The sequence below is a fragment of the Hemicordylus capensis genome, chromosome 5 (assembly GCF_027244095.1).
Source record: "Hemicordylus capensis ecotype Gifberg chromosome 5, rHemCap1.1.pri, whole genome shotgun sequence".
NCBI classification, from domain to species: Eukaryota; Metazoa; Chordata; class Lepidosauria; order Squamata; family Cordylidae; genus Hemicordylus; species Hemicordylus capensis.
Window position 1 is genome coordinate 132,206,305 of NC_069661.1, and position 24,492 is coordinate 132,230,796.

Sequence of the window (24,492 nt, forward strand, 5' to 3'; positions counted from 1 at the left end):
GCCATTGGTCATGGGTCACCAGGCAGAGGGATGGCTGTCCGGGCAGCCAAACCTTCACCAAGGGTTCATGGTGACCAACAATGGTCTAAACACAGCGAGGGCAGCTTCAGTTTGTGTCCATCCATTGTGTGCTGCACATTCTGAACCTGGCTATGTGAAATGAGCTTGGACTTTTTGGGGTTGCAGCCAGGCGAGACATCTCTGCTGAAGGTGCTGAGTGCCAGTCTGTTGCTAATATGGCTGCTCTCGTAAAGAGGTGCCTCAGGACAGCAGCTTGCTTCCACCTGGACAAAAAGGGTAGGTGGATGCTCAAGGAGAGTCAGCTTGAGCTGGGCCTACCTGAACACCTGATGCCTCAAGATGTTCTGACCTAGTGGAACTCTAACTTTCTCTTGCTCTGGCACATGCATGAGCAAGAGCCGGCCATGTACGGCCTGGCAAAGAGGCGTGGCTTGGAAGTGTGCAACTTATCTACCCAGGACTGGGCACTCATTTTCGAGATTGTCTTGGCATTTGAGCCATTATTTGTTGCCACGGGCGGTTGGGGGAAAGGTTAAAAATTTGTTTTAAGATCGCCCACTTGCCCATTTATTTTGTGGATTGGGTCGAAGGTAGCACCCATCATGCCCTACCACACAACCCTCTTCGGTGCATCTAGGAGCTATCCATAGGGACCAATGGGGTGTTTCGAGTTCCTCATTGTTCCCTATAGCTGGAACACTTGCAATATTTTTCATTTGTTTTGTCAAAACAGCCGGCTCAACTGCTGTTTTGAGAAATGTTTCAACCATTTTGCATTTCGTTTCGAGCTCGAAACGAAATGCAAAATCCGTTTTGTGCACATCCCTATCAGAGATAACATTGAGCTAGCGGAGAAGCAAGAAAAAGAATGCACACAATGGAGTGAGAAAGGTTCAGGTGGATCTGTAGTAGTGAATTGAGAAGGAGGTGGCAGAGAAAAGGAGTAACAGATGAGGTTAAAAGACACCCAGTTAAAATTGTAACAAATTATCCATTTGGAGCATAATTATGTGCCATTCTTGAATTAGTGAATACATAAAAGTGGCCTTCAGTATAGTTCAGGATGTCTGCTCTTGAACTTACTAGGCCATATACAGCAGCCTCCCTAAACTTAATCCTTGTCTGTATCCCTAGCACATAAGAGCAAGTTTAAGTGCTTTGCTTTTGTACCTGCAATCTCCTTTCTTGTCCCTTATTAACAGAAGAGTAGTTTCAAACAGTTGAAGTAGAAAGGCTATGAGTGAATCAACTGAAGATGAGTAACAATTGCTAGCATGCCATGGATCCTTCCCAGCCTCTTTTGGTTTCTGAGCCTTGCAGCTTGGACATTCCATGGTGACAAAGCACCTTTCTACAGTTCTATCTAGTATGAACGGCACACCTTTCCTTTTCTCAATCTGAACTGGCAACCATCCTATTTCCTGCTGTAGTCTTGAGACTTGATAAGTGAAACTGTCTCTATGTGAAACTCCAGCTGGTGCTTCCTTTCAGGAGTCACCAAAACAATATGATAAGCAGTACTTCAGCGTCTGCATGGGCTTCTGCTGATGTTCTGGACACAAAAATTTAGATTTGTTGGGTTTAACCTATAAAAATGGCTTGCAGTTTCTGAAGTCTGCTGAAAGTGATTCCTAAAAATACACTAAAACGTATAGAGGGAAGGCATTCTCCAGTTTAGGAATCCCCTTTCTCCAAGATTCTAACAAACCCGAAGCTTCAATATTTTGCAGAAGGACTACAATACTCCTCCGTTTGGGAAATCATTTAGTAGTTAGAGATAGGAAAGAGATTCATTTTCATTGTAGTGTTATATTAGCACTTCTATATCGACTGTGATTAAGTCTAAACACATATAACTGAAACAATCGCTTACCCACCCCATCATTTCCCTTGTCTCTGTTTTCTAGATTACAAGCCTCTTGGGGCAGAGGCCAGTCATCTAAATCCATTGTTTCCCAAACCATTTTTTTATTTTGAGGCACACTTAAAATAAAAAAGGAAGTAGGGGGAGGAATAAGTTTTATTTATTTAACATATTTATATTCCACTCAAAACTTTCATCTCTGGGCTAAAAAAAAGTTTTTAAAAGTTGCAGCAGCAAAGCTGCCACATTATTTTTAAGTTCTTGATTTATTTAGAGTAAGTACCAAAAACCTGTTGCTTTTGGAGCCAATTCGCCCCATAATACATTGGGAAAGACGTGTCCTTCTCAGTACATTATGTGGCGAATAGGCTCTAAAATCGGGGAGTTTAAACTGTCCACATTTGGAGCTAATTCATAGCAGGCAAGTAGGACACACAAGCCAGTGGTTCCAGAGCACATCAACTGGGAAATACTACTGTAATCCTTTGTAAAGTTTTACATATACCCAGATGAATTCCACTGCAGCTTACCTGAATGGAGAGGAACTGTGGCAGTAGTAGGCAGGTGGTATCTGGGTGATTCCTCCTACCTGCCTCCTTGGCGAATAAGGGGAAATAGAACGCAGTGGCACTGGCAGAAGCTCATCCTCCAGCAAGCTATGAGAGGGTAGGAGACGGCAGAGGAGCTGCCATCACCATGTTCCCCCTATTCAGCAAGCGGGTGGTGGAGAAGCTGCCACAGTTTGTCAGTGCTGCTAGTTCTCACCCTGATCAGTGAATGGAACTTACTTCTAGAGGCCCCTGTGTCACTGAAAGATTTATTGAACCTCTGCCTCTCTTGGCACCCCCATGTGGGCTCTGGGGCCTCAGGGGTCAGCTACAGATGCCAAACCTGCATCTAGTGGCATAAGAGGCTCTGCTGCGTTTTTTCCATACTCCTACTTGTGCAAGAGGCCACAGAGGCTATTGTGCAAGAAGTTCATGATCTTTGGATTTAGTTTCCTAAACTATTCTGGTGAGCACCTTTAGATTGAATACATTTTAATTTAGCACTACAGTTAAGGGAGCCTTCACACTTGTCTTAAACTCAAGAACTATCCATGCTGAACCCAGTTATTTGGCCAATTAGACCATGGTTAAGGTAAGAAGAATTATGGCCACTCTTACCTACCATTATGAGACATTCCAACTGAAAGGCACTTTTGAAAACGACAGTATTGGCACTTATTACGATTCTTTTTCTGAATTTTGCAGTTGCGATCACATCTGTCATAGGCAAGTTTTAGTCTGATTGTTCGCCTAAAAAAGCCCTGCAAAAGGTTTGAAGAAATAAGACATTAGTGTACACCACCTGGTACTAAAGAGAGTTACAAAAAGTTACATTTTGAGTTTTTATTCTTCTATTGACTTTTAACCTACCTGCAGAAGTTGCAGTAAGAACAAAACAAGGATAATTATCCAACAGTACAACTAATAGACACTGATGCTCTGATGAATATAGCCATAGATGTTTACATGGATCCACATTTTTGGGGTACTTTCCCCAAAACGATATTTTTCAATACTATGATATGACAGGTAATTTACATCTCATTTGATAATGAAGCTTAAAATGCAGCTTCCCCAGAATCAGCTAGAAAAGGTCATAAGTGAAAACACACACACACACACACTTTCATTAGCAAACAGGGGCTTCTCTTCTCACCATAGCTTCCTCCTCAACACATTCCATTCAGAGCAGCAACTAACAAGAGTGTGGAGGACTGTATTTTGTAGGTGAAAATGGCAAAAACTTCCCTTTGCTTGTAAAAGTGCTTTAGGCACATGAGAAACAGTGTTGAAAGGATCTACTCTGATGCTTTGTGATTCAGACCAGTAGTCCTAACATGGACATGTTTTTGTTGAGCTAGCAATCTGAATCAGATGGACAGTCGCCTGTCTCACAGTCTGGTTAGAGCTCAGCAGCCACAGATGGGAACAGGTTTCGCTAGCATCAGAGTAATTTCCTTAGAATTGGTAGAGGTGTCAGCAGGAGTGGCCTCCCATGCCACACAAATTAGGTAGGGGTGTGTGTGTGTAAAAGTAAGTGTGTGAAATATACAGGTTCAAGCAAATGTGTTTAAGTCTAATTTAACTTGCCTGCTGAAGCCAGTTCCCCTGCATCAAAGATCATGTTATAACTCACACTAAGGCTTTTGTTGTGCCCAAGCCAAAGTGTGAATAATAGCCCAAGTGTGAATAACAAGAATAAAACTAACTGAAATCACTGTATAATTTATGGAACTGTCAAACAAAACCACTTTCAAGCCAACTAGTTTTTAATCTATTCCAGACTTAATATTTGCAGTAAGGCTGCAAACTGGCTGTTTGCAGTAAGGAGGAGAGTTGGTCTTGCAGTAAGCAAACATGAATTGTCCCCTTTGCTAAGCAAGGTACACACTGGTTTGTATTTGGATGGGCAACTACATGCAAGAGCTGTCTGCTGTAAGATATTCCCCTTAGGCGATGGGGTCCTATCTCAGTGGTAGAGCATCTGCTTGCATGCAGAAGGTCCTAGGTTCACTCTCTAGCATCTCCTGGCTGGGAGAGACTACTGGCTGAGAGAGACTCCTGCCTGAAAGCTCAGAGAGCTGCTGCCAGTCAGTGAAGACAATACTGAGCTAGATGGACCAATGGTCAGAGTCTCTATTAGGCAGCTTCCTCTGTTGTTCCAGTGTTCCATTGACATAATAATATAAAATTGAAGTTTAAAAAGGGGGAGGGAGTGTATCATATAGCAGGAACCAAGTTATTCTTCATCTAAACCTCTACATTAAGTACTACCAAAAAGCTACATATATTTTCTCACTGCAAATCTAAGCACACACACACTTGAAAGTAAGGCATGCTGATCTTCAAGCAAGCAAGCAAGCAAGCTTGGGACCCTAGCCTTCACAAATCTGCTTCTCTTGAAGAGGTATAACTACCTGGCTTTTTAAAGAAATTGTTTTTGCTTACTTTTACAGAAACTCATTACAAAACAACTAATAGCCATTTTAGGTTTAGACACTGGGATATTATTAACAGTACCTTACAACCTTCACAAGCATGCACTCCATAATGGTAGCCTGAAGCTTTATCCCCACATATTCTACATTCAATGTTTAATGTTGCACTGGGTGGTTCATCTTTGCTACCTGGAACTGTGGTAAGATTCACAGATGAAGGACTTGATGCTGGTGAGAGAGAATCTGGGAAACAACAAAAAGAAGAGGAGGAGATGTCACAAATACTCTGTTAAACTTCATCTTGCTGATTTTGACCCAATGTTCAAACCTGTCCAATTCATATTTAATATTGATTCAATCTTCTAAAGCCACCCCACTAGCTTTGTAGCCCCTGCAAATTTGGTAATTATCCCCTCTTCACCCCAGTCATTTATAAAAATATTGAACAGCATAGGGCCCAAAACATAACCCTGTGGCACTCCACTTGACACCTCCCCTCCAGGTTGATGTGGAGCCATTAGTAAGTACCAGTTGGATATGGTTCTTCAAACAGCTGTGAATACACATAAGAGTAGAATCATCTAGACCAAGGATTCTCAACTTCGGGTCCCCAGCTGTTATTGGACTTCAAATTCCATAATCCCCAACCAAAGGCCACTGGGGCTGGGGATTATGAGAGATGAAGTCCAATAACATCTGGTGACCCAGCATTGTGAATCCCTGATCTAGACCACATTTTAGTAACTTGCCTACAAGGATACCCACAGGAGACTGTCAAATGCTTTACTAAAATTAATATACTAGTGCTGTGCATCAAGACACTCTGATGCTGTTGAATTTGAAAGTCCATCCCACTATCGTGCAGACACAGCAGTTATACACATCTCCAGTGTTGGGTGGGAGTATGTGGGAATACTGGGAAGACACAAACAGAGGCATCTGGGAAATGTAGTTCTTCACAGTGCTTCCCCCAAGGGGAAGTGGAATGCCACAGGACTGTTTTGGGTCATGTATTCAACATTTCTATGTGACATGAATGAAGAGGGAATGATCAAATTTGCAGATGCCATGAAGTTAGGATGGATGGCTAACTTTCTACCCCACAACATGACAGAAGTTCTGGGAGGAACTACATTTCCCAGATGTCCCCATACCCACTTCCTAGCCAACACCATGTGCTTTTTGTGTCTGTCAGAAAAAAGGAGCTTAGCTCCACAGCGAATACAGTTCTTGAAACGTTGAACCAATAAAATAATGCTCTTGTGAGTTAGAACAGAACAAAGTATCTCTCTCTTTCCCCCATGTAGATACACAGCTCTCCACACAGCACGTTTCCCTCAAACCTGCTTGTGCAGCAGTCAAAAAGGAAACAGTGAGGTGATGTTTCAACTGTTTTCAATGGACATTACCTGCATGTGGGTGACACTGAAGCATCATGTGGAGCTATGGAAGTTTTTTTGATGGATTGACTACACAGGCAATAGTGTGTGTGAATACACAGAGGATCACAACAAGGATCTACATTTAGAAGATGTCCCCACACACTCTTCCCAGCCAGCCTCATGTGCTCTGGCTCCTGTAGAAACTGCACAGAGATGGCTGTGGTGTCCAATGCACAGCTCTACTAGCATGGTGTAGTGGTTAGAGTGCTGGACTAGGACCGGGGAGACCCGAGTTCAAATCCCCATTTCAGCCATGAAACTAGCTGGGTGACTCTGGGCCAGTCACTTCTCTCTCAGCCTAATCTACTTCACAGGGTTGTTGTGAAAGAGAAACTCAAGTATGTAGTACACCGCTCTGGGCTCCTTGGAGGAAGAGCGGGATATAAATGTAAAAATAATATAATAATAATACACCATGATCATGGCATTTGATGCAAGTTTTTATCATGTGCAACAAAAGTACCAATTCAGATTCTACCATAAGATTTGTTTTCATTGTCTGAAGGTTTGTTGTGTGCCAGATAGCAACATGTTTCAAGCTGTAGTCAGTACAAGTGGCAAATCTGAGGGTCTGTGTAAACAGGAACCTGCCCCCTTCCTGCCATTAACATAAAACCGTGGGATGCCTGCGGCATCTCAGTTGAGGGGTAGTTGTGCCCAGCTGCACCTGCATGTCACAAGCTGCACCTGCATGTCTCAAGTGAAGAAAATGATGGAGATTGGCTGAAGGAAGCAATGCAGTGGCTGTGCAAGCTTTGGATCTGCAGGTTTTTTTTGGGTGGAGCTGGGAGGGAGAAGACTGAGAAAGTGGGGGACCTGGGGCGCCCTCATGGGAGATGATGATCTCCCAAGATGGAATCTCAGGTTCCCTCAAGACTTGTGACAGCTGATAGGATTATTTTAATTATCCAGCTGATGATGAGCCACGGCCAGAGCCATGGCAGATCATGCATACATTTCAGGCTGTAGGATTAGTGAATTACTGTTGAAGGGAGGGCAGGATTCTTTTTCATGATGTAGCTGTGTTTGTCAACCTTTCGTAATGGTTTCTAATGTCCTCCATGTCCTCCCTCCCGACACAGCAAATCGCCAAATATCTGTGCAGTACTGAAAGGCTTTTGGTCTTCATTTTAATGCCTGCAACTTGACACATCGCAAAATATATCCTACAGAGGGAGGACTTTTCTCTCCCTTATATAAAATTTTAATAATTTTTTAAAATACAGCACTTAATAGTTAAAATTGTCACTTGAGCCCCTATGCATGCTGTGCCATAGATGGCTGCCCTGCTTGTTTACCGCTTTTCCCAGTTCTGCGCCTAGTTCTTGTGTTTCCTTAATACTGCAGCTCCTTCTTGCTAACCTAATAAGGGCATTTTCCAGTTATATATATTTTACTTGTAAAAGCCTTTAAAAACCATTCAAAATTGAATAGCCAAAAATATTCTTTTTCATGTGGAACAGTTGACATTTATTCATTTTACAGTGTTGTACTGCAGGCAAAAAAATAAAAAAATCTAAATTATTCTGCATTAAAGGTACCTCTACCAGCACAAAGTGTCTGAACTGGTTACAAACCACCTTTAAAACTTTAGTATTTTAACCAGAGGGTTAAATGTACACTGATGAACCTGAACCCAAGTTTTTGAAGGTTCAGCTTCCTAGTTAGGAGATCTTGAGTATGCTTTCTTTCTTTTGCTGTGAATTTAAAATGCATTGGTAGTCTTAATTTTTTTTTAAAAGCCCACTCTGTTAGGGTTCTAGACAAACACCACATATATTTAGCCTAAATCTATTACTGTGGACTAGAAATAACATCAAGCCTTTTTCACCTACGAACAGTAGACCTGAATAATCTGCTGTAGTTTATAATTTGAACAGCAGGTGGAGGCCATGGCCAGAGGTGCCTTTGCCCAGCTTTGGCTGGTCTGCCAGTTGTGGCAGGCCCTGGCAACGGTAACTCATGCCCTTGTCATCTCTCGTTTGGATTACTGCAATGCGCTCTACCTGGGGTTGCCTTTGAAGATGACCTGGAAGCTTCGGCTGGTCCAGAGTGTGGCAGCCCACCTGCTTATGGGCGCTAGGAGATATGATAGTGTGACATCTCTCTTGTGGTTGCTGCACTAGTTACCTATTTGCTTCCAGGTCCAGTTCAAAGTGCTGGTTCTCACCTTTAAAACTCTTCAGGGCTTAGTGCCTGTTTACCTTCAGGACCGCCTCTCCTGGCCAGACCTGTGAGATCTTCTCAGGTTGCCTTTCTTTTGGTCCCTGGTCTCAGAGAGGTCCATAGTACTAGGACCCGTAGAAAGGCTTTCTCTGTTGCTGCCCCTTCACTTTAGAATTCTCTTCCTTCCTCAGATTTGGTCTGCCTCCTCCCTTTCAGCCTTTATAACCTTATTGAAGACATTTCTTTTCTGCCAGGCATTTGCCCTTTAAATCTCCCCCCCACTTTTTAAAAAATATCTCGGATGCTGTTCTTGTTTTGTACACTGCCCTGAGTCTATAGATTGGGTGGTATATTAAATCTTAAAATAAAATAAAGCAAAATAAAATAAAGCAGTCAACTTAGTAGTCAAAAAGCACTAACTACAACAAAGGCATCAACATAGCACTGATTTGCACTAGCTGCTATCTCCCACACAGGTGGTGTCATTTATATAAACCAGTACTATCCATGTGTGGACTTTAAGTGCAGCTGCATGATAGCAGTGATTCAAATAAAGGCCAATAATCACACAAGCCACAGCAACTGTGCATACAGTCCCCAAATGGGGGCAGCAATTCAAAAGGTGCTACATACAAGTTTCCACCATGGACATTTGTTCAAAATACTTCCAAGCAATCTAACATTACAGCTGTAGTGGCCGACTACATATACAAATTCTTTAAAAGCCCACTATTTTGTACAAGTTGTGCAGCAATTTTGAATTAAGAGCAAAATCAATTATGTTCTAAGGAGTCCTAGATATATATGTTCTTTCATCTAAACAAGATCTCAGATACAAACAGAAGCATTTCATTTTTAAACCAATATAATCTTTAACAGCTGTATTTCTTGTGTCACTTTACGGTTGTATGCTGTCATTCATTTTGCTTTACACATACAGTCATATTCAAAATTGTATTTCAGCAATATTTATTGGTTTATTTCTATCCTACCTTTCAATCCTGAAGAAGGCTTACATAACAGAGATACATTATGGTTATTTCTCCTTCCTCTAACACACAAAGCTATTCTGAGGTAACGTATCCTCCCCAGAGAATACCTCCTCCTCACCTCTATGCTGTTATTTTTCTTTGTATACTTTTAATATGATCTTATTCCCCAACTGCTGTCAAACCAGGTCTATAAAACTATGTTATCTGCTACAAGACAAAATAAAAGATTCTTACAACATACCCATAAAGAAGTCTGATTAAATCCACTCCAGATAGTAAGACCTCCTACCTGTAATGAATGACCCATCAGATCCAGGTCCATTTCCCAGGGACTGGAAGTCTGTTACACTTAATGCTCCTGAACTGTCCCCACTTATGGATTGCGAGAGTTCCTTTATGTTCTCCATATCTTGAAAAAATTCTCCAGACAAAGGACTATCAAGACCCTCTTCCTCCAAGGGAATGAGGGGATAAAGCTGACTTTCTGTGTCCGCCATTTCAGCTTGACAGGGTATGTCAGTTACGATTCCTTAGATGTCTGAAAGCAAAAAAACAAAGTATCTTACAGCCATTTGTTTTGTATGACTCCCTTCCTCTAGAGAGCTCAAAGTGGTATGCATAGTACTATTTTATCCTCAAAATAACCTTGATATAAGACCATGATTTTCCAAAGGTCACATAGGTAGGTTTCATAGTTTCACACTATAGCCACGGTTGTATGCCGTTTCAGGTTTCACACTATAGCCACTATTTCACAGTATACAGAGCTTGGAATCAATGGCATGAATCTAATTTCATTCATATTATGCAACAGAAGTATTCATATTATTGTTTATAAGACATTTTGAGAGAGTATACCATAGGAAGCAGGCACCATGTGACTGGCTTGGGAATATACGAGACTGCTACCAGGAATGCCAGCCAGGCCTGGATTGTGTAGAGGCACCATCTGTGGGAGCCATAATCTCTAAATGGGTGTGTGTGTGTGTGTGTATGTATGCTAGCTGCCCAGTCCCTGCAAGGCAGTAGCTTCTTTCTGCTACCACCATCAACAAACAGCAACTATATATGAGCCAGCATCTCCACTTGAACCTACTGCAGTCTATAATCTCAGAGGGGCCACAAGTAAGCAGTCCAGACTCCTAGAAAGTTTAGATTTGGTTCCTGGAAACTTAAAGTGAAGACACACAATTAAAAGTTACCATCCCAATGCATTAATGCCATCTTGCTGCTCAACATCTTTGGTGGAAATTTTTAGAACCAACATCTAAAGCAAACAGAGGTGCACCTAGGTAATTTTGGAGCCTGGATCTAATGGCCTTTCCTCTCCCTGCTCAGCAAGATCAGCATCATCCCCCTATATGCACACACATTGTGACACACGCAGTATATGATGAATGGGTTCTTGAGGACCCAAACAGCAACTGAACTCAGATAAGTATTAACAGAAACAGTTCAACATGTAATTTAACATATTCTCATCCCACACACATATTTGGGAGTTGCTGAAGCACAGCAGCGATCAGGCCAACAATGATCTCTGCCTGGCAGTAGGGATCTGCAAACAGGTTCAAATTCGAACCGGTTTGGTTCGAAGGTTCGAACTCAGAGCAAACGGCATTCCTATGGCAATACCAGTCCAAGTTCGAACCAAAAAGAACCTAGTTCTATCGAACCTGTTCAAAGAGGCATGAAGACTAGAACCTCCATTTTAGGTGCTGGTGGCCATTTTAGCAATAGCAATAGCAATAGCACTTACATTTATATACCGCTCTATAGCCGAAGCTCTCTAAGCGGTTTACAATGATTTAGCATATTGCCCCCAACATTCTGGGTACTCATTTTACCGACCTCGGAAGGATGGAAGGCTGAGTCAACCTTGAGCCCCTGGTCAGGATTGCACGTGCAACCTTCTGGTTACAGGGCGGCAGTTTTACCACTGTGCCGCCAGGGGCTCATTTTATGACTGTTCTGTCACTTGCTGTGATTTGCTGAGCTGCTGCTGCTTTCCTGATTGGCCAGATGTGTCTGACTCTTTGGTAGGCTCTGCAGTGCTGCTAGTCCTGGAGAATTAGCACCCTATTGTCCATGGGGGAGGGCAAGGGTGGGGGCTCCCAAAGGAGAGAGATTCAAGTTCTAATTAAGGGGAGCCCTTGGGGCTTGCAAAACCACTCTTTGCTCAGAGAGAGAGAGAGCGAGAGAGAGCATGCTTTTTGCTGCTGATGCTTTTCTGGCAGTGGTGGTTTGTGGTGCTGCCTCTGTCTCTGGTCTTTGCTGATGAGGTCTCTGCTCTGCCCTGCCCGCTTTGGCTCCCCCCTCCAACTCGCCTCCTTTTCAAAGTTATTTTTCCTGACTCTGCTGGCTGGCTGCTGTGCTTCTATCCCTTTTGGATTCCACCGCCCCCCACCCCCCGCAGTCTGAGGTGAGTGTCTCCTGCTTTAGCCCAGCCAGCCAGTGCCATTGCCAGTGGGCCGTGGTGGGACAGGCCTTTGGCCTGAGGCCCCTCTGGCTAAATTTTTTAATCCCCTCCCCCCAACACCCCCTTTTGCCGACTGTTCTTCCACCAGCATTTTATTTTATTCAGTGTTTCTCATTTAGTTGAAAACTAAACACTCAGCTGCCCTCCCACTGCCACTCCTGCTGAGTGTGCTGCCAGCCTGCCACTAGTCAGGGGTATTTTTTTCCTGACCAGTGTGTGGTGCAGAAACCTCTTCAGGATGACAAGGAGGGGTAAGTGATTGTTTTTTGGTGCCCACTTTGCCCTTAGTTTTTATTAAATAGGGCCTCCTTTGAGTTTGTGGGGAGGTATTCTTTGTGCTTTAAACACACACACACACACACACACACACACACACAGAGGTTGTCTCTTGCTTTTACAGGTCCCCTTTAGTTGCCTCCCCTTGTATTGTGTACTTGGTAGCTGGTGCTAAGGTTTTTTTGGATAGGGTTTTAAGATTTTTAGATCCCCCAATCTTTTTTTAAAAAGTTTCTATTTTTAAAAAAAAGCCTCCAGGGATGGGAAGATGTCTGAGCATCATGTGGTGAGCAAAGCTCACAGGGTGGCAGGGAAGACGCTGTTACAAGGTCCAACAGGTCCCCATTGGTGAATTCTTTGCCCCAGGCGAGGTGGTGGTGTGAAGGCTCTCTTATCTGGAAGAGCCTGCTGCTCCTGAGCCAGGTCCAGGTGCACCACCAGTGCTGCTGCCCCATGTAGAGCCTGGCAGTGCAGGGGGCTCTCCTGCCAGTGAAGCTGCTTCCGTGGTGGGGGTGGGGGACAGGGGCTCAATGGCTGAGAGTGCAGCCAGACTGTCCCTCTCGTGGGCCCCCCTCAAAGCTCCTTTTGATGCTCAGTGGGGCCCCCCTGATGATTCCCAACAACTTGTGGTGAAATCCAGTTCTGGGTCGTCCGGGGCCAAGTCTGACTCCAAGGAAGTCTCAGCCTCAGCCGGGTCCTTCTGGCATGCAGGGTGGAAGGGGGGTGGGTGAAGGGGGTGCACAGCCAACAGCTCCCCTAGGTCTGCCGTCACCAAAGAGGCCCAAAATGGCATCCAAGAGGCCACCCAGAACCGCAGTGTTTGGTGACATTTTGAAATCCCTCAAAATGCCCCAGCCACAGCTTGCTGCATGGCACAGGTCAGTCGGGGGAAGGATGCTAAGCACCTGGAGATTATCTCCATGTGGCGACACATGCGGCATCCCCCGGATCTCCTTGCCTCTGCTGGCAGCGCTAGCGCACCTAGTGTTCCTGCAACTAGCACTGACAAGGGCCGTGCGAAGGTTTCCTTGAAGCAGGGCATGCTGCCGGTCAAGCGGTGGACAGTCACCAGGCAGGAAGCATCTTGGTCATATGGACCCACGTCTTCTCACCGGCCTCATCAGGCTTCCCTCTGAGGTACATGTGTGCGAACACCAACCCACACACGCACAGTCTCTGCTGCACCTGCCACCATCACCCAACTGCCCAGCACCCCATTTCTCCAGCCAGGAAGAGAAGCATTGCCCCATTTCCCCCTTTCACTGGCCAGGCCACCACGCTGTCTCCGCCCTCCCCCCCCCCAGCCAGGACTCACCCTTCTCCTCCAGCCAGAGTAGAATGGACGATGGCGGCTCCCCGCAGCAGCCCAGAGAGACTGGGGGGAGTTTTTTTTTAAAAAGGTTGCAGGGGGAGGAAGAAGCCAGAGGGAGAAGGATGGGTGGCGACTCCCCCACCCCTAGCCTGGTAACCCAAAGAGAGTGGAGGTGGGATAAAAAAGCATTAATTTCTGTGTGTGTTGGGGAAAATAATTTCTGGGGAGCAGGGAAATTTTAAAAGAGAGGGGGGTGGAGGTGTGCACACTGCCTTGATAGTGCTGCCCAGAACAAAATTCTTTCCTCTCACTGGTGATAAAAATTAGAGGAAACACTGTGCCTCATAATGGAGATGATTTGTGAAAATGTAGATCTGTAAATGTGTAAAAGTGTAAGTATTTGAATATGTAGAACTAGATGATCTTGTGTAGATGTTAGTGCGCGCACGTGCATGGAGATTTTTGTTGTGTGTATGGGGCTGTGTGTATGGGATTAGAGGTTTCTTTCTTTTGTGTAGATAGTGTTTTGGAAGCTTTGGTTTGTGTAGAGAGTTGGGGTGTGTGTAGCTGTTCTGTATAGGGGTGTGTGTACACACACACACACATATGTATTTGTGCAATATGTATATAGGCTCCCCTTTTTCTTTTCCATCTTCAGTTTAGTGTACACACACACACACACACACACACACACACACACACACACACACAAATGAATCAGTGGTCTGGTATCATCACGTGTCTGGGGCCTGTATGGCCTCCAGCAAAGATGTGTAGACTTGCCAGTCTGAGGTGTATTTTCCTTCTCATGCACAAAGTGAGGAGCAGGGAAAAAATCCCAAGGTGTGTTTTTAAATTTCTCATTCAATGTGGTGTGTTTTTGCCTTGCTCTCTTTCTTTGCCGTTTGGGTGCTGGATTGGTTTTACTGCCTTGCGCCATAATGTGGCTTACTAGGTGCTTGTTTGTGGCTGTAGTAGTAGTCTGATTTCTGGTGGTCTGGTTTCCTTGGTTTTTGTGTGCAGACAGGCAGGCCTGTCTCTGTGGTGGGTTTTTTTGTTTGTTTGTTTGTTTGCAGTTTGTTGTGTCACTGCCTGTTGGAGTGGCAGGATAAGGGCACAAAACCTGGGTGGGTGGTATGCACCCATGGGTGCCAACTACCACCCAAACCCCAAAGCAATCAGACATTCCTGTGATTTTTAATGAATTTTTGAAGATTTTTCAATTATTTGCATTTCTCCCCATAGGGAATAATGGGGATTTGAGGCTGACTCATCTGCCCCCTTGGGGGGTGCCTTGGGGTAAAGGAAGGTCGGGCATAACTCCCCCTGTAAGCCCTAATAACCCTCTGTGGAGCATTAGCACACATACGGTGCCCATGGAGACGCAGGTGCCATTTGCATGGTCAGCAACACCATGCTGACCATGGAAATGGTGCCCATGCATGCGTGGATGCCATGCGTGTGCTGACGCCACTTGGAGAGTTATTGGGATGTGCGCTGCCTCAGCAGGAAGCTGAATGGGGCAGCAGAGAGCAACTGTCAACAGATGCAAATTAACTGTAGTTTAGGAAGGGTAACCTTATCCTGCCTCAGAGGTCTGGAGAAATGCTTTAAAATCTTCTGGCTGTACAGGATGACTTTGTGTGCTTTAGATTCTCAGTGATAAAGAAAAACTGGGGATGGCAGACAGAGGGAAAGCTTGTGAAGTAACTCCTCATTTAATTTTTTTTGGAGGGAGCAGGGTTAGAAAGACACTTTGAAGGGGGAGATATGGCTTATTAGGTGATGAGGGGAGCTCAGTAAAATAAGGAAGGACTGGGAGACTCCTCAGATGCTTAGGGCAGGATCTGCAGTCCTGTGGGAAACATGCTTTTACCACCAGAAATAGTTGACTGCTCTTCCACAAGCAAAGCCATGTGAAGGGCTGGTTTCAAGACCCAGGAGTGAGACAGAAAAGATGTCTATGCCTATACCACAAATGGATAACAGCACTTTACCTGTTTGTTGTTCTCGACTCCAGTTTTTTCCGTGTGTGTGTGTGCGGTGGGGGGGGGGGGCCCAGCCAGCCATGCACATGCTCTGCCTGGCTCGCTACAGGTGTGCCTCAGTCTACCCAGCTGCCAGCGCTGCCGCCGCCTCTCCTTTTCAGATGCCGCAAGTTCATCAGGAGCTCCAGAGTCTCTCAGTTCAAGAGTCAGTGCCTGCCACCTGCCTGCCTCAGAGTCTCGCTGCCTGCTTGGGGCCCTGGCCAGGCCTCACGGTAGCTCAGCAACCACTGCTGCTTCTGTTCTGCCTTGCTCGCTCTCCTTGCTCTCAACACCAATGTGGCACATGGCACACAGTGCAGGCTGGATGGCTCAGTGGAAGCAGCTGTCTGCTGCTCAGCAGCCTTCTCGTCTGGCCCAGCCACACGCATGCAGCGGGAGATCAGGCCAGGTAGTAGTGGTGGCGGCGGTGGCGGCAGGAGCACTCCACTCTCAGTCACTGCTGGTTCTTGTGTTTGGCCACCTGGCAGGGTGCCATGCATGGGCCAACAGCATCCTGACACACAGCAAAATTGGGGGTGGGGGGGAAGACCTGTGGAGGACCAGACTTCTGCCTGGATGTCCGGGGGGTGGGGGGAGGGCACCCCTGAATGCAAATATCTTTCTCTGCAGCTTCTCCTGCTCAGCAATATGAAAAGTATTAAGTCATGGCTTCTCTCTTTGTTGCTGGGGCTCCCAGACAGTCTTTGGCCCACCAATGATCTTTCTAAACCCTTTCATGGGAAGTCTCATCAAGCTCTATGCTTTCCAGGACTGTGGCATAGTATAAACTTTCTAGTGTTTTGATGGCACCCATATGGGAGGGGAATTATTTTTATTTTATTTTATTTTATTTTATTTTATTTTTATTTTATTTGTATGTATGTATGTATGTATGTATGTATGTATGTATGTATGTATTTGACTTACATACCGCCCTTCCAAAAATGGCTCGGGGCATCTCATGGTGTCTCATTCAGAGTATATTGATTCTTTCAATAAGCTCATTCTCCAGTTAAAAGAATTAGTTAGCAGCACTCGAATCGTTATACATTCATAGGACTACTTTTTCCTCACTTCATAAAGCTTCACTTGTTCCACTGCTTTATGTTCTACTTTATGTTCTGTGCAAATATATTCCTTTGATTCTTAAATAGTCCATGCAAATACTGTATCATCCTCAAGTTCTGCAAGAAACAGTTACTGCAACACCCAATTATTGTCATACCCCAACCCAAGCAGATCATTACAGTAGTTTACTTGCTCTGTTTGGAAGGTCAGGGCTCTCTGCCGGGGCGTATGGTATGTCAGACAAGGGAAGACATTTATCTCCTAGCCCGGCTGCCTCAAAGGGCCCCCCCAAGGCCAATCTCCCATGGCCCAGGGCAGGGCACGCACTCACCCTGTAGCGCCTGTCCACCCTGATGATTTTGCAGCCCCCCTGGATGGGCTGCACAATGGCCAGTGGCCTCAGCACGGTGTGGATGGCGGTGGGAGGGGCTTTCCCTTGCCTTCAAAAGGCAGGATGGCCAGCTGCACCTGCGCACCCCATCTCTTCCATCCAGGCGGAGGCGGGGCAGGTGGGTCAGCAGCTGCCTGCCTACCTCATGCACCGTGAGGCAGGTCAAGAGTACAGGCAGCACAGCGGGTGGGAAGCTGGGCAGCGGTGGGGGAAAAAAGAGCTGTTACTTGAACAAAGAAGGAGACAAGAAGTAGGATTGAGAAGAAGCTCCACTCCAGAGAGTAGCAGCAGCCTGCTGGAGCCTATCGACCATTATGTCATCTCGTCCACCGCTTTGCAGCCGCTCTTCCCCTCCTCCTATTGTTGCTGCGTTCCTTTCCATTCCCTTCTCTTTTTGTGCATGTGAGAGAGATCTCTTTGGAAACAACAGGGCATGAAGTTTTGGGTCCACTCTACTCTCCCTCCCCAGTTTTTCACCAGAGGAGACATAGTGGCCAAGTGGCCTGCTGTGGGTTCAAGTGGGCAACAAAATGGCAAATGCGGTTCAATGTTGGCAAGTGTAAAGGGATGCACATTGCGACGAAAAACCCCAACTTCAAGTATACGCTGATGGGATCTGAGCTGTCAGTGACCAACCAGGAAAGGAATCTTGGGGTCGTGATGGACAGCTCATTGAAAGAGTCAACTCAGCTGTGAAAAAGCCCAATTCCATGCTAGGGATCATTAGGAAGGGAATTGAAAATAAAACTGTTATAATGCCCTTGTGGTGTGATGTGGTGACAATTCTGGTCACCACATCTAAAAAAGGACATTGTGAAACTGGAAAAGGTGCAGAAGAGGGCAACCAAGATGATCAGGGGCCTAGAGCACCTTTCTTATGAGGCAAGGCTACAACAAATGGGACTTTTTAGTTTAGAAAAAAAGACAACTGCAAGGAGACATGATAGAGGTCCATAAAATCATGCATGGTATGGAGAAAGTGGATAGAGAGAATTTTTTCTCCCTCTCACATAACACTAGAAACAGGAGTCATCCCATGAAACTGATTGCCACGTAATTTAGGACCAAGAAACGGAAGTACTTTTTCATATAATGCATAATTAACTTGTGGAATCAACAAGATGTGGTGACATCCAACAACCATGATGGCTTTAAGTGGGTTTGGATAATTTCATGGAGGAGAGGTCTATCAATGGCTACTAGTCGGAGGGCTATAGGCCACCTCCAGCCTCAAAGGCAGGATGCCTCTGAGTACCAGTTGCAGGGGATTAACAGCAGGAGAGAGGGCATGCCCTCAACTCCTGCCTGTAGGTTCCCAGAGGCATCAGGCGGGCCACTGTGTGGAACAGGATGCTGGACTAGATGGGTCATGGGCCTGATCCAGCAGGGCTGTTCTTACGTTCCTATGTTCAAGTAGGGGAGGGCAGAGAGAAAAACACTTTTGGGGGAATAAAAATAGATTTTCGGAGACAGAAAAGCACCTTTTAACATGGGGGATAACAAACACTAACAGCTGGGGAGGGAAAACATTTTGGGAGGTGGTTAAGACACGGGGGAGTTAAGTAAAATGCGGAGAGGGAACTCCTCAAATGCTTGCAGGGGCATCTACACCCCTGACAGCTGAATATATGTGCGAAGGTATATATTCCATTGAAAACACAAGGCTCCCCCACCCCAGCAATGTAATCTGGGACTCTGTGTGAGTGTAAGAGAGCAAGTGCTGTGGCCCTTTAACCACAGTTAGAAACAGTAATTCAAGCCACAAACAGATGGGAGAGGGAGGACAACCGCTGCATTGGTTGATGATAAAAATAGCTCTCCATATCACTACTATTTTATTGTCGCTTTGCTAAAATAATCCCGCTCCCCATATTATCTGTAACATCACAGGCCCATCCAGGTTACGAGGCAAGTCAGTTCCCATTCAATTAACCCACTCACTTCTACAGAAGGGCCGCAATCCAATACAGACTTGAAGTGCGCTTGGAGGGATGGATCTGTATCTTTGCGGCCAATATGCTCAGCCAGTGGAGAGTAATTAATTAATTTATTATTATCATTTCTTGTTTACACAGTCAGACAGGTGTTATTGACTGGTTTGTTTTATCCAGACATAGAGTCCTTCCCAAGGACCGTGGATGGCTGAATTTTATTGTCAATGTTGTTGCTGTTATTATAGATATCGTCGCAGAATATAGGCTGTTCCCAGTAAAGCTGCTTTTTGTAATTGGCTGATGGCGATTTCTGTGGCCCTTATGGCGTTGAGGTGCTCTTCAAGGTCTTTTGGAACTGCACCCAGGGCGCCAATTACCACTGGGATTATTTGGGTCTTTTTCTGCCACAGCCTTTCAATTTCAATTTGTAGATCTTTGTATTTGGTGATTTTTTTCTATTTCTTTTTCTTCTATTCTGCTATCCCCTGGTATTGCTATGCCGATTATTTTGACTTGTTTTTCTTTCTTCTCGACTACAGTTATATCTGGTGTACTGTGTGGCAGATGTTTGTCTGTTTGTAGTCAGAAGTCCCATAATATTTTTACATCTTCATTTTCTACAACTTTTATTATTATTACTACATTTATATCCCGCTCTTTCTCCAAGGAGCCCAGAGTGGTGTACTACATACTTGAGTTTCTCCTCACAACAACCCTGTGAAGTAGGTTAGGCTGAGAGAGAAGTGACTGGCCCAGAGTCACCCAGCGAGTCTCATGGCTGAATGGGGATTTGAACTCGGGTCCCCCTGGTCCTAGTCCAGCACTCTAACCACTACACCACGCTGGCTCTCACATCCTTTGCTCTGGGGCTTCAGCAATGGGTGTGGGGGGGGGGGTGGCGTGTGCGCATTCCAATGGACGCAGACAATGCAAAGCTAAGAATGTTTACTCAGAATTAAGTCCAATGAAGTTGGAGCAGAGTAACTTGCTCACACATAAATTTTGCTCCAGCCCCTACAAGTTTCTGTGGAATGAATAACCTCAAGTGGCATGTGTTCTAAATTGGGGTGGGGGTTCTTGAGTTTCTGCTTGGGCTCTCTGTCCCTCCTTTGCAATTGCTCCCTCTTGAACTGCAGAACTGTTGGCTACTTCAGCAGTTTGATACATGAATGGTTCTTTATTGAAATATTGGTGTCAATGTGTTCTTGTCTGAATTATCCCCACCCCACCCACCCTGGTGGGTCTTGGTGATCAGCAGTCCTTTAAAACGGTCTTCTCTGTGTCTTTTAATACACAGATTAAGCAATACTAAAGTCCTAGCTGTAAGCTTTGGGTGTTTGTTCAACATCTTGGGCATAAACGTTTGCCTCATCTCTGACTTCAGTTTGGCACTCTTGTGTTAAAGGGGATGATGCTTTCTGCCAACAATTGCTTGCATCTTCTTCTTTACTTTCAGTTAGGTATTGTCTGATAGACCTGCAGGTGAACCTTTCCTCTGTGTGCTGCAAAACTGTCATGTCACTTAGGATGTGGTGTCAACAATGATTTCATTCTCCCAGGGACCCAGTGGTGTTCACATGATAAACACAAGTGCACTGCTGTTCTCACCATTAAAAATGGAGTGCAGCATCTTCCAGAGCTACTTCTAGAAAACTCTAGGAGATTGGAAGCAATTGAGTGATGTCAATGGATGCAGGGAAAAGCACCTCTGGGCTGCAATCCTCTGCATGCTTACATGGGGTGGGAGTGGGGGGGGGGGACTCCTCTGAGCCTGGGGGAATATGTGCAATTATAGAAGTTTTCCATTGATTACTGTTGTATTAGTTGGTTCTGAAGTTATTTACACCTTGTAACTGTAGTTGGCAGAGACATGGGGCCAGGACAAGGAGAGGAAGGCACTAGTGAGGGGCCCTTTTAAAATCTTGTCTCCAGGTCCACTCCAACCTTGGTACGCCCCTGCTCTCTGCCTTGACATTTAAGCAACAGTTGAATTTCTTCCATCCTATAGGATAGTTATTTACCTATATAGAGCTAGCAAAGATACTTTAGAAGAAAGAGGAAGCTAGATTGAGGACACTGCTCCAAATGTATACAAGAGACCTACTCTCAGGAAAAATAAGGCGTCTCAAACATGCATTTTGCATGCACAGGAGAAGTTGGCAACAATTTATTAGCAGTTTTTATACTCCACCTTTCCATTGACAGGGTAGCTGACAGGTTTTTTAAAAGACATTCAAAAAGCTGAAACAAATCTAGTGCTGCTCAATTACTGGAACATCTGTTCAACAGCAGAGTTTAACTGCTGCTGCCATTAGTAGAAACCCAGACAGCTGGACAATCATTCAGACATTTTGTAGCTTGCCAACCAATAACAACTTCTGAACTATATTCAAGAGCTCTTCACACCCAGCTTTATAATTTTAGAAAGTTCCAAAACAAAATGAAACCAGAGCAAAATAATCTCGTCTTAAAACCTGCAAATGGTAAAATGTGTGCCTCAATCCAATCATGTTTCTTCCTGCCAAGTTGAGATGCAGTTTAGTGCTCTCATTTTACAAGCAACCAAGAACTTCTGAGGATCAAGCAGGATACTTCAGATGCGACCCAGTACCTCAGCTCCACCAGCCAATTAACAGCATTACTCCTGTCTCATCTAGACTGGGGGGCGGGAGTGGTAATCACTGAGCCCTCTCAGAACTTTACAGATGGAGAGATTAAAAAAAATTGTGCAATCAATAAATGAAAGATATCTAAGATACTAGTCTAATTCTTAGACTTTGGCTTATATATTTCAGATAAAAGTAGACACCCTGAAGGAGATAGAAAGTCATCCTCTGAAAGAAGTTTCATCCTCCGACTGAGCCAAGGATCTCAGGCGCTTTCAACTATCAAGCAACCCTTAAAATTGAGGGACCTTTCAGATTGCAAAGAACTGCACTAGCTGAAGAGCTTGTCTCACGGACCCTCTAGACCAGGGATTCTCAACACTGGGTCCCCAGATGTTATTGGACTTCAACTCCCATAATCCCCAACCAAAGGCCACTGGGGCTAGGGATTATGGGAGCTGAAGTCCAATAACATCTGGGGACCCAATGTTGAGAACCCCTGCTTTAGACTCTCCTACAGGCTCAAGTCTGCTGTTCCTGTAGAATTTCACAGGCTGGTCAGACAGGAAGCAGGGAGCTTATGTAATTTCACAGAGCCATCCACTAACCATTCATAGGCAATCCATGATAAAAATTAAAGTACTTTTAAAAGTAGTCTTAAAATACTCAATTTTCATTATGGATTGCCTAAAATGGTCAGGAGATGACACTTCAAAATTGCACAAGCTCCCTGCTTGCCATCTGTGAAATACCACAGGAAAGGGGAAAGTGAGTCTGTGGAAGGGTCTGGACTCTGGAGGCTCTGTGAACCCACGCTTCCAACTTGTAGGCAAGCTCTTCAGTTCTTTGCAGTCTGGAAGGAAGACGCTATGCACATCTGCCACAGTATCCTGTGAACTGAAGAGGATTCTTTGGGTGCACATTCAACCCCTGCACAATTCTGACTGGGTCTTACCTTACTCTGCATAAAGGTAGTATACCAACACACGTAGTACTCCCCTGCAGCTGATTGTTGTAGGGAAGTCAATAGTAGCAGGTGAGCTGACTTTCAGGGAAGCTTATCCAATGTTAAACACTCTGATAAGCTTCAAAGGAGCTCCACAGTGCCCAGGAACAAAATCCAAAAGCCACTGACCTCTATTATAACTAGAAAAGAAATGTGTACTTTTTATTGTGGATATAGTCAACTATGGTTTGGATTGTTGTGAACAGGCCACAGCAAGCCTTAGGCTCATATAATTTCCCCTCCTTCAGTGTGCAAGGGGGAGAAGAGATTGAAAGCTTCTGCTTTTGGTGTCAAACTGCAGTTTTCTATCAGATACTAACTTGGGGAACCATCAAACCAGAATATGAGACCACGGTTTGATCCTAGTTTGTTTGAAATAGCGACAGAACAAGCCAGTTCCCCAAGTTCGTATTAAGTGGAAAACTGCAGTTATTCAAAACAGGAAAAAGTATTCAGTTGCTTCCCCTCACATGTGAAGTGGCGGGGAAGAGTGGGAGCTCAAGACTCACTGTGGTTCATACCTATAATGACAAACCACCTAGAGCCTCAGAGTCAGGTGGTATATACATTAAATAAGAACAAACCACAGTTTGTTATGTATGAACCAGACCAATAACCTAACTAAAAAATGGAACTGAGTAATCATGCACTAATGTAAAAGGATAGCTTAAGATGCTAAAATAGTCTTTGATGGTCTCTAGAATTGCACAGCTTCTGCAGAATTTAAGTGGTAGGGTGGGGAGACTGATCTAGTAAGGTTGCAGATAAGCAAAACTTGACAATTCATTCCAGAGTACTGCTGAGATCCTGACATAACCCAATTAACAGGAAAATGGGGAATGAAAAAGTGTAGTTTGGATATGGGAGCAGAAAATCGGACAGCCAACAAGCAAAATATAATGCACACAAAATGAACCAAAACTGCACAAATGCACAGCTAAGAAATTCTACTATGAATGGTAAAAACCTCTCATTCTGCAGAATAATTCAAGTGTGATTCAATTCCATGTAATTTCAAACTTTTGAAAATACCTAAATATCTACAGACTATCAACATTAAGATTATTAGTATCATGCCATTCATGTACATGGGACTTGACAAAAAATGAAAGGAAAGGTTCCTCCTGTGAGGGAAAGTGACACAAGAAGGGGAGAGAAATGATGGCAGGGTAAACAGGGGAAGGATACATAATATTTTGGTCACATATACAAATACTGAATATTTTAATATTAACACTCTTTCCTCAGAATCCTAGTATTACCATCATATAAAAGTAACTCAATTATCCTGCATAATTAGTTTACAAACTGTATCAGTATACCTACTCTCATCCTAAAAGCTTTGGGCAGCTTGTGTAGAAAAGCAGTATATGAAATATGCTATTCAAACCTTACATTGTAAAGGATAATTTAAAACCTCATATTTCTCCTTACGGAATACATTTCAGAAAGGGTTCTGAATGAATGCTGAATACACTCATAAGAACAGCTGTAATGGATCATGCCCAAGGCCTATCTAGTCCAGTATCCTCACACAGGCAAGAGGTATGTGTATGCCCTCTCTCCTGCAACTGCTACTGAGGCGCATCATGCCTCTGAGGCTGGAGATGGCCCACAGCCACCAGACTAGTAGCCATTGATAGACCTGTCCTCCATGAATTTTGTCTAAGCCCCTTTTAAAGCCATCCAAGCTGGTGACCATCACCACATCCCATGGCAAATTTATCCATAATTAATTATGTACTGTGTGAAAAAGTACTTCTTGTCAGTCCTAAATCTCCCAGCCTTCAGTTTCATGCGATGACCCCTGGTTCTAGTGTTGTGAGAGAAGGAGAAAAATTTCTCTGTCCACTCTCTCCACTCCGTGCATAGTTTTATACACCTTGATCATGTCTCCTCATAGTTGCCTCATTTCCATGGTA

At 44.5% G+C, this 24,492-nt stretch overlaps 1 protein-coding gene across 6 annotated transcripts in view; it reads right to left on the reverse strand.

The window, feature by feature from the left end:
• Positions 1-24,492, reverse strand: part of PPARA (peroxisome proliferator activated receptor alpha) — a 76,609-nt gene that overhangs the window by 26,104 nt on the left and 26,013 nt on the right. For all 6 annotated transcript variants that reach the window (XM_053255134.1, XM_053255136.1, XM_053255135.1 and 3 more), the window contains exons 3-5: positions 9,761-10,009; positions 4,954-5,114; positions 3,056-3,194 (exon numbers count right to left, since the gene is read on the reverse strand). In XM_053255134.1, coding sequence (XP_053111109.1) covers positions 3,056-3,194; positions 4,954-5,114; positions 9,761-9,968 — 508 coding nt within the window. In that variant the 5' untranslated portion in view covers positions 9,969-10,009. The remainder of the gene's footprint in view (positions 1-3,055; positions 3,195-4,953; positions 5,115-9,760; positions 10,010-24,492) is intronic.